Source organism: Salvelinus namaycush, chromosome 18, assembly GCF_016432855.1.
Source record: "Salvelinus namaycush isolate Seneca chromosome 18, SaNama_1.0, whole genome shotgun sequence".
In the NCBI taxonomy this organism is placed as follows: domain Eukaryota; kingdom Metazoa; phylum Chordata; class Actinopteri; order Salmoniformes; family Salmonidae; genus Salvelinus; species Salvelinus namaycush.
The window spans coordinates 40,485,504-40,498,089 of NC_052324.1; the positions used below are offsets into that span (position 1 = coordinate 40,485,504).

Sequence of the window (12,586 nt, forward strand, 5' to 3'; positions counted from 1 at the left end):
CTTCATCTTTTGAGTTCTCAGGAAAATGTATAGTTGTCTTTCATTCAACAGAATATCAGGGAGGATTGGTCATACAATGCAAGTTCCACGTCAGTGCTGCTCAGACAACTTGGATCATATCATTCCTCCAACATGTTTCATTTTCTGCTTAGATATTTTATGGGAACAGGGTTCGAACTATACATTGCGTTTTGGGGGTGGCTATATGTTGATATGGGGGGGGGGGGGGGGGGGGGGGGGGGGGGCTCACATTGATATTTCTGTTATGTGACCCCCCCGCCCCTGTATTTCAAACCCTGTACGGTTAATGAGTAGGTAATTCCCTGTCAGAGAGGCTGTTTATCCCTCCATTCAACATGCCTCCTGGTTCACTGTCAGAGAGGCTGTTTATCCCTCCATTCAACATGCCTCCTGGTTCCCTGTCAGAGAGGCTGTTTATCCTTCCATTCAACATGCCTCCTGGTTCCCTGTCAGAGAGACTGTTTATCCCTCCATTCAACATGCCTCCTGGTTCCCTGTCAGAGAGACTGTTTATCCCTCCATTCAACATGCCTCCTGGTTCACTGTCAGAGAGACTGTTTATCCTTCCATTCAACATGCCTCCTGGTTCCCTGTCAGAGAGGCTGTTTATCCCTCCATTCAACATGCCTCCTGGTTCCCTGTCAGAGAGACTGTTTATCCCTCCATTCAACATGCCTCCTGGTTCCCTGTCAGAGTGTTTCTAAGAAACAAAATGTCTACTGTGAAAGGAGAAGCAGGGAAAAGGGAAATTCTCCCTCTTTCTCTTCCTCCCACTCTCATTGGATGACTGCCAGAGAGGGCGTGGAATTCAGTATAAATACAAGCCAAACTCTCCTCCGTTCACAACTTCCATCACTTCTCTCCTCCATTCACAACTTCCATCACTTGACTGAGCTGTCCATCCAGACTCTTAAAGAAACTGAAGAAGCAGTATCCATGACCAACACGATGACATCAACGGTTCTCATCAGCTTCCTGGCCTGTCTGCTCCTGGTCAATGTTGAAGGTAACATCTCTGAAATATCTTGAATTATATTTCTAATTTCTTTGACATCTTTATTAGAAATCTGTAGCATATGAATTGACTTACAAAGCCAGGGAAAAGTGTAGTCAAATATTAGGTTTGATTTCTGACTGAAGAGTTTAGTTCTTAGCTGCAATAACGCCATAACCAAACATACCATAACCTTTTCTTGTCATCCCCAGGCCAGGTGGGTCATTCTAAAGCTCGGTGCCTGTGTCTGAATGGAATGGTGAACCACGTTAAACCTCTTCTCATTGAGAAGCTTGAGGTGTACCCCTCCAGCCACTCCTGCCGGAACATGGAGATCATGTAAGAAATCTGTCTGTCTGTCTGTCTGTCTGTCTGTCTGTCTGTCTGTCTGTCTGTCTGTCTGTCTGTCTGTCTGTCTGTCTGTCTGTCTGTCTGTCTGTCTGTCTGTCTGTCTGTCTGTCTGTCTGTCTGTCTGTCTGTCTGTCTGTCTGTCTGTCTGTCTGTCTGTCTGTCTGTCTGTCTGTCTGTCTGTCTGTCTGTCTGTCTGTCTGTCTGTCTGTCTGTCTGTCTGTCTGTCTGTCTGTCTGTCTGTGTCTGTCTTATATTGATATAATTGCATATTGTGCCTAGCTTAGTATATAGATGGACATGAAGGTTAATGTTGCCATTTATATATTTTTTAATTGAGATGTACTTACACCTGCTAGTAAGATAATATTATTTCTCTATATGCTCAGTTGGAAAGTTGTGATGGCTAACTTCTAACAGTAGTCTCTCTCTCCATGTATATTCAGTGTCACTCTGAAGAACGGAAAAGGGAAGAAGTGTCTGAATCCCGAGGCTCCATTTGCCAAGAAAACCATTGAGAAAATAATGAAAAAACAAAGGTGAGGACAACATATTCAGACTTCATTACAAATTCAATACACAGTAACTGATCCATATGCATCTATCTCAACAGAGCAATACTCACATCAGTACATCAGTATTATATCAGTACATCAGTATTATATCAGTACATCAGTATTATATCAGTACATCAGTATTATATCAGTACATCAGTATTATATCAGTACATCAGTATTATAGCAGTATTATAGCAGTACATCAGTATTATATCAGTACATCAGTATTATATCAGTATTATATCAGTACTATATCAGTACATCAGAATATCAGCTTTATATCAGTATATCAGTATTATATCATTATCAGTATTATATCATTATATCAGTATTATATCATTATATCAGTACAACAGTATTATATCAGAAAATCATTGCAATAGTACATCACTATTATATCAGTAAATTCGTATATATTTTAGTACTATATCAGGATATCAGTATTATATCAGTACATCAGTATTATATCAGTACATCAGTATTATATCAGTACATCAGTATAATATAAGTATATCAGTGCATCAGTACATCATTATAACAGTACATCGTTATATCAGTACATCAGTTTATTAAATGGTATCTTTCTGTCCTTCACCCTTAAATCTGATTTTAATAGTAATTGTATTAATGATATACATTATGTATTAATGATATATGTATTAATGATTTGTTTTTCCTTTCAGGAGTGTGCAGTAAAATTTGAACTGACAACAGAACGGAGAGAACGATCTGAAAGAGCTTTTCCTGAGGAAAAACCAAGTGTCTTCACTGAAGACTGCATATATGTTTACACTGTTGAAGCGTACAATTTTATATCTTCTTAAATTATCAGAGTTGTTCGTTTTTCATTTATGCAATTGAAAATATAAAAAGCATGTAAGTATGCATGTATGTACATATATTTTTTCATTTTGACATGCCAAAAATGTATACAACTTTTTTAGGTTATCAAAATTGTCCATGGGAAATGAAAACGGACATTTGTGTAAATACTGTATATATAATTTTGGATTGTTTACGTTTTCTATCAAATTAAAGTTGCATCAGACTTGACTTTGTGTTCTACTTGTCCTATTTTTCCTGTGTTCGGCTTGGGGGCCGATTCAGACCAGACTTTTGCTCCTATGAATGGAACTTAATTTCCTTTCTATGCACTTTTCTCTCTGTATTCTGACCTTAAATGTAGGTAACACGTGTTTCAGTCAGCTATTATTCTATCAGCTGTCCTATCAGGGTGGAGATCACATTAATGGAGGTGTGGCAGAGGTATGTCTGGAGATTCGCCGTATTCTGACCTATTCATTCCCTCGTTATTCCACCACCTTTACACACCATGAAATGAGGAATAAGGTCAAGCAACCTGTCGGTTCCAAGTGGAACAACATCTACTTTATTTTCTTACGACAGAAATAGCACCGTTCTCCATCCGCTGTAATTTAAACATTGATACGAGCTATTGATAAGAGCTAGTTATGTTACCATATGATCTCTGGAGACAAATGTAAAACTAGTCATATGGCAGCAAATGGAAGCACATCAACATATCACCTTTCCCACAGTGGAGTTTATAAAATAACTAATAACTAATAACTAACTAATAACTTATAACTTGCAGGGATGAGATTTGGAGACCCAAGCTCTAGACTCCTGTAGACAACACTCAAATGAAGGTATAGCGCCAAACCGACAGTGTCAATTTATGATTTCTAGAATGTTTTAATTATATGGCCATTGTAACAGTTGTCGTCGGTGGAAGGAGAGGACCAAAGCGCAGCGTGGTTAGTGTTCATCTTATTTTTAAAAAGTGAACACTTCAAATTACAAAACAACAAAGTGAAAACCGAAACAGTTCTATCTGGTGCAGACACACAAAGACTGAAAAGAACCACCCACAAAACCCAACAGAAAACAGGCTACCTAAATATGGTTCCCAATCAGGGACAACGATTGACAACTGCCTCTGATTGAGAACCATATCAGGCCAAACATAGAAAATCATAGAAAATCTAACATAGACAACCCACCCAACTCACGCCCTGACCATACTAAAACAAAAGACAAAACAAAGGAACTAAGGTCAGAACGTGACAGCCATACTTTTCACTGTATTTAAAAAATGTTATAATTTTAAATATTAGCCACTACTATCAGTAGCCACCGTCAACATACATTTATAACTCACACTTTACAGTTAGCTTCATTACATTTTGGATCATTCCATTACATCATTAAATTACCTTTCTTTCCCCTGTCAAGTTCGTGTAGTTGTTCCTGGGGATCGCTAGCAATAGTGGATTATATTAGGCTAACGTATCACAAGTTGCGGAATAATTTGGGACCTGTTACCTATTTCAATCATTATGGAATGAAGACCGTATGTAGCAGTTTAAACCTGGAACCTGGTGATGACTGGACTGGTCTGGAACCTGGTGATGACTGGACTGGTCTGGAGCCTGGTGATGACTGGACTGGTCTGGAACCTGGTGATGACTGGACTGGTCTGGAGCCTGGTGATGACTGGACTGGTCTGGAACCTGGTGATGACTGGACTGGTCTGGAGCCTGGTGATGACTGGACTGGTCTGGAGCCTGGTGATGACTGGACTGGTCTGGAGCCTGGTGATGACTGGACTGGAGCCTGGTGATGACTGGACTGGTCTGGAACCTGGTGATGACTGGACTGGTCTGGAGCCTGGTGATGACTGGACTGGTCTGGAGCCTGGTGATGACTGGACTGGTCTGGAGCCTGGTGATGACTGGACTGGTCTGGAACCTGGTGATGACTGGACTGGTCTGGAGCCTGGTGATGACTGGACTGGTCTGGAGCCTGGTGATGACTGGACTGGTCTGGAGCCTGGTGATGACTGGACTGGTCTGGAGCCTGGTGATGACTGGACTGGTCTGGAACCTGGTGATGACTGGACTGGTCTGGAGCCTGGTGATGACTGGACTGGTCTGGAGCCTGGTGATGACTGGACTGGTCTGGAACCTGGTGATGACTGGACTGGTCTGGAACCTGGTGATGACTGGATTGGTCTGGAACCTGGTGATGACTGGACTGGAGCCTGGCGATGACTGAACTGGTCTGGAACCTGGTGATGACTGGACTGGAGCCTGGTGATGACTGGACTGGTCTGGAACCTGGTGATGACTGGACTGGCCTGGAGCATGGTGATGACTGGACTGGTCTGGAGCCTGGTGATGACTGGACTGGTCTGGAACCTGGTGATGACTGGACTGGAGCCTGGTGATGACTGGTCTGGAACCTGGTGATGACTGGACTGGTCTGGAACCTGGTGATGACTGGACTGGTCTGGAGCCTGGTGATGACTGGACTGGTATGGAACCTGGTGATGACTGGACTGGTCTGGAACCTGGTGATGACTGGTCTGGTCTGGAGCCTGGTGATGACTGGACTGGTCTGGAACCTGGTGATGACTGGACTGGTCTGGAGCCTGGTGATTACTGGACTGGTCTGGAGCCTGGTGATGACTGGACTGGTCTGGAGCCTGGTGATGACTGGACTGGTCTGGAACCTGGTGATGACTGGTCTGGTCTGGAGCCTGGTGATGACTGGACTGGTCTGGAGCCTGGTGATGACTGGACTGGTCTGGAACCTGGTGATTACTGGACTGGTCTGGAGCCTGGTGATGACTGGACTGGTCTGGAACCTGGTGATGACTGGACTGGTCTGGAGCCTGGTGATGACTGGTCTGGTCTGGAACCTGGTGATGACTGGACTGGACTGGAGCCTGGTGATGACTGGACTGGTCTGGAGCCTGGCGATGATAGTTCAGAACAACTGGACTGTTGTCATCACAATACAATGATTAGTGAGCATTATTAGGGTATATTTACAGGACTTCTGTTCAACTCCTGCTGTACACTTTTCTCAACTTCCTATATTTAATCGATTGAACTTGAATAGAGAAACTTTCAGGATGATTCAACCACTGTGTTGTTTACACATCAATATGTTTTGTGAGTAAAGGTTCTCTCTCCAAACCTGTTTTTTATGATTCACAAATACTTTCCAAACACTAAATAAGCTAAAAGATCAGAGTATTTTTAAATCTACCAATTGGTGCTGAAACAGCAATGAATATGTGTGTATTTACATGGCTTTCTGTCATTGATCCCTAATATTCTGATATGTTCTCTCCATATATTCTATTGAGTCTGTAGAGAAAATTCTACTTAAAGGTGCACCATATTTAAAGGGATGGCTACAGATAAATGTACAGAAAACCCTATTGAATGAAAAGTCCATGAGAATATCGGCTGTCTAGCAAGTGGCAGTGGTTTCAGCGGTTGAATGACATTTATTCAGCGAGCAACAAGGGAACCACACCAGCAATGCCTGTTATGCACCTGCATAAGGTAAGTCTGAATATCAACTACTGAGAAGTGCGTAGAAAAGGCATGCGTAGGAAAGGTGTACATTTTCTAAGTTTGAATCAGGCCATAGACTTTTACTAACACACCTAATGTCACTACAGTATAATTATAATAGTCATTGATGACACATGCAGAAATTGCAGTGTGGCTGGGCCTGAGTAAAAGTGACTGAGCCAACATTTTACAACAAAAATACCCAGACATCAATGGTGTCGTGGTGCATGGACAAGTGGCTAAAATCTAATTCTGCAAAGCAAAAATCCATGGCCTGTATGGTGAAAGAAAGGAGCCCTAGGTGAAATATTCTACTCTGAATTACCTCATATCATGGCAATGTGAAATACATCCACCATGATATCCAGAATTAGATAATAGTCCTAGTCATTAGGGAGGATACGTTAAGCTAAGGGACCAGATACGTGCGGAGGTAAGAAAAGGATGAGATTTCTGGTGTGTTACATGAGAACGGGATACTTGAGGAGTTCCTGCACTTCCACAGCAGCTGAAGGCTTGGATGCTGGTAGATGCTGATTCATCTCTGTATTGTGCATTTTATTCTAGAGGAGATTGATGGGTAACAAAAAAATGCTACATTCAATTCCATACATCATGGTTTCCACATATGTCTACCCTGATTTACTATTCTTGCATAACTTCTATAGTCTGTATTGTTTGCCACATGATTTCTGTAGGCATACAGTAGGTTATTTCGTCTATAGGGTAAATGTGATCCCTAGCGGGTCGAGTCAGGGCCCTGGTCTAAACCTCATAGCCTGTCCCTCAATCTCTTCTATCGAGAAGCAAAAGAGACTAAACTGTAGAACTCATGAGACATGGGAATACATCCACAATACTCCCGTTGTGAATGGGAATATCAGGTGTCAGAGAACAGAGCAGAGCGCGGAGCTGTCCAGTGCTGAAATATTTGATCTGACTTTAACGTGCACAGCCAGAGCTGGCCAAACTGCATTACCTGCCCGTGGTGCTGAATAATATAATATAGAAGCGAAAGAAACGCACACCTGTTTAGTCTGGCTAGCGGAGTAGAACACCTGTTTAGGCGAGGTGCTGGCTAGCGGAGGAGAACACCTGTTTAGGAGAGGTGCTGGCTAGCGGAGTAGAACACCTGTTTAGGAGAGGTGCTGGCTAGCGGAGTAGAACACCTGTTTAGGAGAGGTGCTGGCTAGCGGAGTAGAACACCTGTTTAGGAGAGGTGCTGGCTAGCCGAGTAGAACACTTTCACGCTCTAGGAGCTCAGATGCAATAATTTAATAACCTAATAACCCCTAATGAAGACAGCTTGGCTGTCGAAACGTTGGTTATTAGGTTATTCAATTTAATTACATCTGAGCTCCTAGAGTGTGCGGCTGAATAATATAAGCCTTTGCTATGGTTTCACACTCACACTCGCACAAAATCATATTTCCAAATACATCACATGCCCCGCGTATCTTCAACACCGGTTCCATCATCATTTGTCGCAATAAGTTAAAAGGTATCTGTTTTTTTGCGTTGGATGCGTCTCGAACAACCGCAACCGCATAAAACACTTCCGCATCTGCGGTGAAATGTGACAGAGCTACGGCGGTGTTTGTCAGACCATGAGACATCCCACAAATCATAACAATAAGCATAGGATATATGTCAAGATGATTAACCTACTGTTGTAACCAGGAGCAAAGGGGAATGCCTTTCTCGCAAACAGATATTCAGAAATGAATTTAATAGCAAAAAAAGTATTTTTATTGACTTGGTATTACAAAACACATCACATACACGGCACACACACACACACGCACGCACACACACACACACACACACACTCACACTCACAAAGTTGTGTGATTCTCTGGAATTCAATGTTGCCACTTCCTGTTTAAAACCGCAGCTTCATATTCTTCAACGTCATCATGTTACTTTGTTCTACCCATCTCTTCATTAAAACCACTTGATGTCATTTAAACCTTAAAACCTCTAATACGGTTCTTATAACAGTACCTCTATAATTATTGCCAATATTGCTGTGGTTTGTTTGTCAATATGTTTAGTTATATTTTATATTTTAATATATATATATTAAAACAACGTTTCCTAAAGTAACTTCCATGTCTGGTTGGTTGTTTGCTCTGTGAAAATGGACCCAGTTCATCTGAACAGTATCAGATTCTGAAAAGGAAATGTGAGTTAATGAATAAACTTGATGTAGTTTGGTGGTGTACTACTCAATACTTTATTTATTAACTTGTCGTTCGTCAGGGATCATGTTTTATGTAGTTGATATAATGCACCATATTAATGACATCAGTGAGAAGGTAGAAGTCTATGTGGTAGACCTTTGAGAAGTGAAACTACTCTCCTTTGATTCCTCAGGCTGTTTTTTCTTTACTTCCATTTTTACTTGGTCCTCTGCCACACAGCCCTGTTGGTTGTTACAGACACACAAGGACACCTCTGCTTTCCTTGAAATCCCTACTATCCCATTTAAGCCGACCAGATTTGAGAGGTGAAAGGGAAAGTCCCGAACTGAAATTACATTCCTTCAATAAGGACCGAACTAGGCCTGTATTCACTTTGAGTTTCACTTTCATATGTCCCTTTTTCAACAATGCAACCTCTTTCCTGGGAATGAGACCCTTTCCCCAGAATCTGCTTGTCACCCAGTCAGCTATTCTACAGTAGTCTACTATTAACACACTTCTCTTATTGGTTAGGTGAATCAATTAAGGTTATAAATATACCAGATTGATACAAAGGAGCTTGTAATTTTATGCATAATTCAGACTCTTCTAACACAAACACAATAGTGCATTGTTTATGCTATTTGTACAGTTACATGTTGCTACCTTTTGCTTTCCACCTGGCTACCCCTACCCCGGTCAACAGCTCTGCACCCCCCAAAGCAACTTGCCCAAGCCTCGACCATTTCTCCTTCACCCAAATCCAGATAGCTGATGTTCTGAAAGAGCTGCAAAATCTGGACCCCTACAAATCAGCTGGGCTAGACAATCTGGACCCTCTCTTTCTAAAATTTTCCGCAGCAATTGTTGCAACCCGTATTACTCGCCTGTTCAACCTCTGTTTTGTATCATCTGAGATTCCCAAAGATTGGAAAGCTACCGCGGTCATCCTCCACTTCGAAGGGGGTGACACTCTAGACCCTAACGGTTACAGACCTATATCTATCCTACCCTGCCTTTCTAAAGGCTTCGAAAGCTAAGTTAACAAACAGATCACCAACCATTTCGAACCACCAACCATTTCGTACCTTCTCCGCTATGCAATCTGGTTTCCGAGCTGGTCATGGGTGCACCTCAGCCACGCTCAAGGTCCTAAACGATATCATAACCGCCATTGATAAAATACAATACTGTGCAGCCATATTCATCGACCTGGCCAAGGCTTTTGACTCCGTCAATCACCACATTCTTATCGGCAGACTCAACAGCCTTGGTTTCTCAAATGACTGCCTCGCCAGCTTCACCAACTACTTCTCAGATAGAGTTCAGTGTGTCAAATCTGAGGGCCTGTTGTCCGGACCTCTGGCAGTCTCTATTGGGGTGCCACAGGGTTCAATACTTGGCCCGACTCTTTTCTCTGTAAACATCAATGATGTCGCTCTTGCTGCTGGTGATTCTCTGATCCACCTCTACGCAGACGACACCATTCTGTATACTTCTGGCCCATCTTTGGACACTGTGTTAACAAACCTCCAGACGAGCTTCAATGCCGTATAACTCTCCTTCCGTGGCCTTCAACTGCTCTTAACTGAGTGAGCTCAACTGTGAATGGTCGTGGCGCACCAACAACAAAAAAAATGTCAAGGGAAGACAGTTTGGATTTGGCTTCAGACCAATCACATCACAAACCAAACATCATTATTGACAACAACAAAAATGTATTGTTGCATCTCGTTTTGTTGTTTTTCCTCCAGCCCTGGGTGTACAGACGGTCTGCTATCTGCATGGTGTGCTGCCGACCCATACCTAAAATGGAAGCGAACACAGTTCAGACACACTCTTCAGAGGACCACAATGCAAATACACAATATATACAAAAGTTTCAAATTTGTGCATTTGGCTATTTCAGCCACATCCGTTACTGACAGGTGTATAAATTTGAGCTCACAGCCATGCAATCTCGATAGACAAACATTGGCAATATAATGGCCTTAATGAAGAGCTCAGTGACTTTGAACGTGGCACCGTAAATAGGATGCCACCTTTCCAACAAGTCAGTTAGCCTTGCTAAAGCTGCCCTGGTCAATTGTAAGTGTTGTTATTGTGAAGTGGAAATGTCTAGGAGCAACAACGGCTCAGCCACAAAGTGGTAGGCCACACAAGCTCACAGAACGGGACCGCCGAGTGCTGAAGCGCGTAAAATAATGTCTGTCCTCGGTTGTAACACTCACTAACAAGTTCCAAATTGCATCTGGAAGCAACGTCAGCACAATAACTGTTTGTCAGAAGCTTTATGAAATGGGTTTCCATGGCCAAGCACACAAGCATAAGATCACCATGCCAAGCGTCGGCTGGAGTGGAGAAAAGCTCACCGCCATTGGACTCCGGAGTAGTGGAAACGCGTTCTCTGGAGTGATGAATCATGCTTCACCATCTGGCAGTCCGATGGACGAATCTGGGTTTGGCGGATGCCAGGACAACGCTACCTGCCCCAATGCATAGTGCCAACTGTAAAGTTTGGTGGAGGAGGAATAATGGTCTGGGGCTGTTTTTCATGGTTTGGGCTAGGACCCTTAGTTCCACTGAAGGGAAATCTTAACGCTACAGCATACAATGACATTCTAGACGATTCTGTGCTTCCAACCTTGTGGCACAAGATTGGGGAAGGCGCTTTCCTGTTTCAACATGACAATGTCCTCGAGGTCGGTGTGGAAGAACTTGACTGGCCTGCCCAGAACCCTGACATCACCCCATCGAACACCTTTGGGATGAATGGGAACGCCGACTGCTAGCCAGGCCTAATCACCCAACATCAATGCCCGACCTCACTAATCCTCGTGGCTGAATGGAATCATGTCCCCGCAGCAATGTTCCAACATCTAGTGGAAAGCCTTCCCAGTAATGTGAAGGCTATTATAGCAGCAAAGGGGGGACCGACTCCATGTTAATGCCCATGATTTTGGAATGAGATGTTGGACAAGCAGGTGTCCACATACTTTTGGTCAGATAGTGTAAGTTGCAATATTTTTCTTACAACCTTGATGATTGTAAAGACAGTGTATACACTTCTGCTGAACTGTGTTTTTATTTAGCAGATATCTTGAAGAAGGTTTCACCTTCAATGATCACGATACCTGCTGGCCATAGCCGTATATGTAAAGGATAATCAATTCCACAATGCGTTAGCGGAGCACAACGGAGTCTAACTAACTTTCCACAGAGTTGCATTATTTTCCAGAGAACACATAGAGCCTCGAGTTAATTATGCCTTTTAAAAACAAGGCTATCATTTAACACATTTGCCACTCGAAATGTGTTCATTTGCTGGTAGAAATGTGTTCAACATCCACTGAAGTAAGTTAGCTAGCAAGTTTACTAGATAGCTACAGTAGCTAGTTCCCTTGGTAACCAAACAAACAGAATTGCTAGCTTAGCTAACCAAACCATCAGTACTAACTTGCTATTATTAAAATCAAATTCAACAATGCCGATAATGTTTTCTATTTGACTTTTTCTTTCAAAAGCAGCTCAAACATAGAACATGTATTTTATTTCACCTTTATTTTATCATGGAGTCATACTGAGACCAAGGTCTCTTTTACAGATGAGCCCTGACTAACATAAATGACTGAAAATACACATATCAAGATATAAATACAAAATGCAAGAAGATAGAAAAAACAAACACATTCATCAGTAATAAGGTCCTCAACCAGCTTTCTGAATTGCACTAGAAGCACCAAAACATCACATTTAAGAACATTTTGAGGACTTCGTAGCCATTGAATTATACCATGCATTCTAGATATGGTGAAGAGGTCAATGGAACGCAGACCGTAGGGGAAGAAAGATGCCGGCTTGGCGCATATTCAACCATTCTTATCTAACAAAGTGGATATTCATCAAATCCGTCTTGATTGAGGTATTGTAACAGGCCCCCAACAATGTGGTTACTACAGTCAGATTTTGATATATTTGGCTGTGTTTGGTGCATAACATTTAGAAGTAGGCCCTTTTCAGGTTTAGAATAAGTGAAAATGCTAAATGCTAAATGCTAACTCCTGTTCGTATAAGCTAGTAGCTACAGAAATC

The 12,586-nt window shown here is 42.4% G+C and overlaps 1 protein-coding gene across 1 annotated transcript; it reads left to right on the forward strand.

The window, feature by feature from the left end:
* Window positions 1–882: 882 nt before the first annotated feature.
* On the forward strand, window positions 883–2,967 carry LOC120062815 (C-X-C motif chemokine 11-1-like). The gene is made up of 4 exons (XM_039012888.1): window positions 883–1,027; window positions 1,228–1,354; window positions 1,810–1,902; window positions 2,604–2,967. The coding sequence occupies exons 1-4, from the start codon at window positions 958–960 to the stop codon at window positions 2,614–2,616; spliced, it is 303 nt and encodes a 100-aa protein (XP_038868816.1). The 5' UTR covers window positions 883–957; the 3' UTR covers window positions 2,617–2,967.
* Window positions 2,968–12,586: the final 9,619 nt, after the last annotated feature.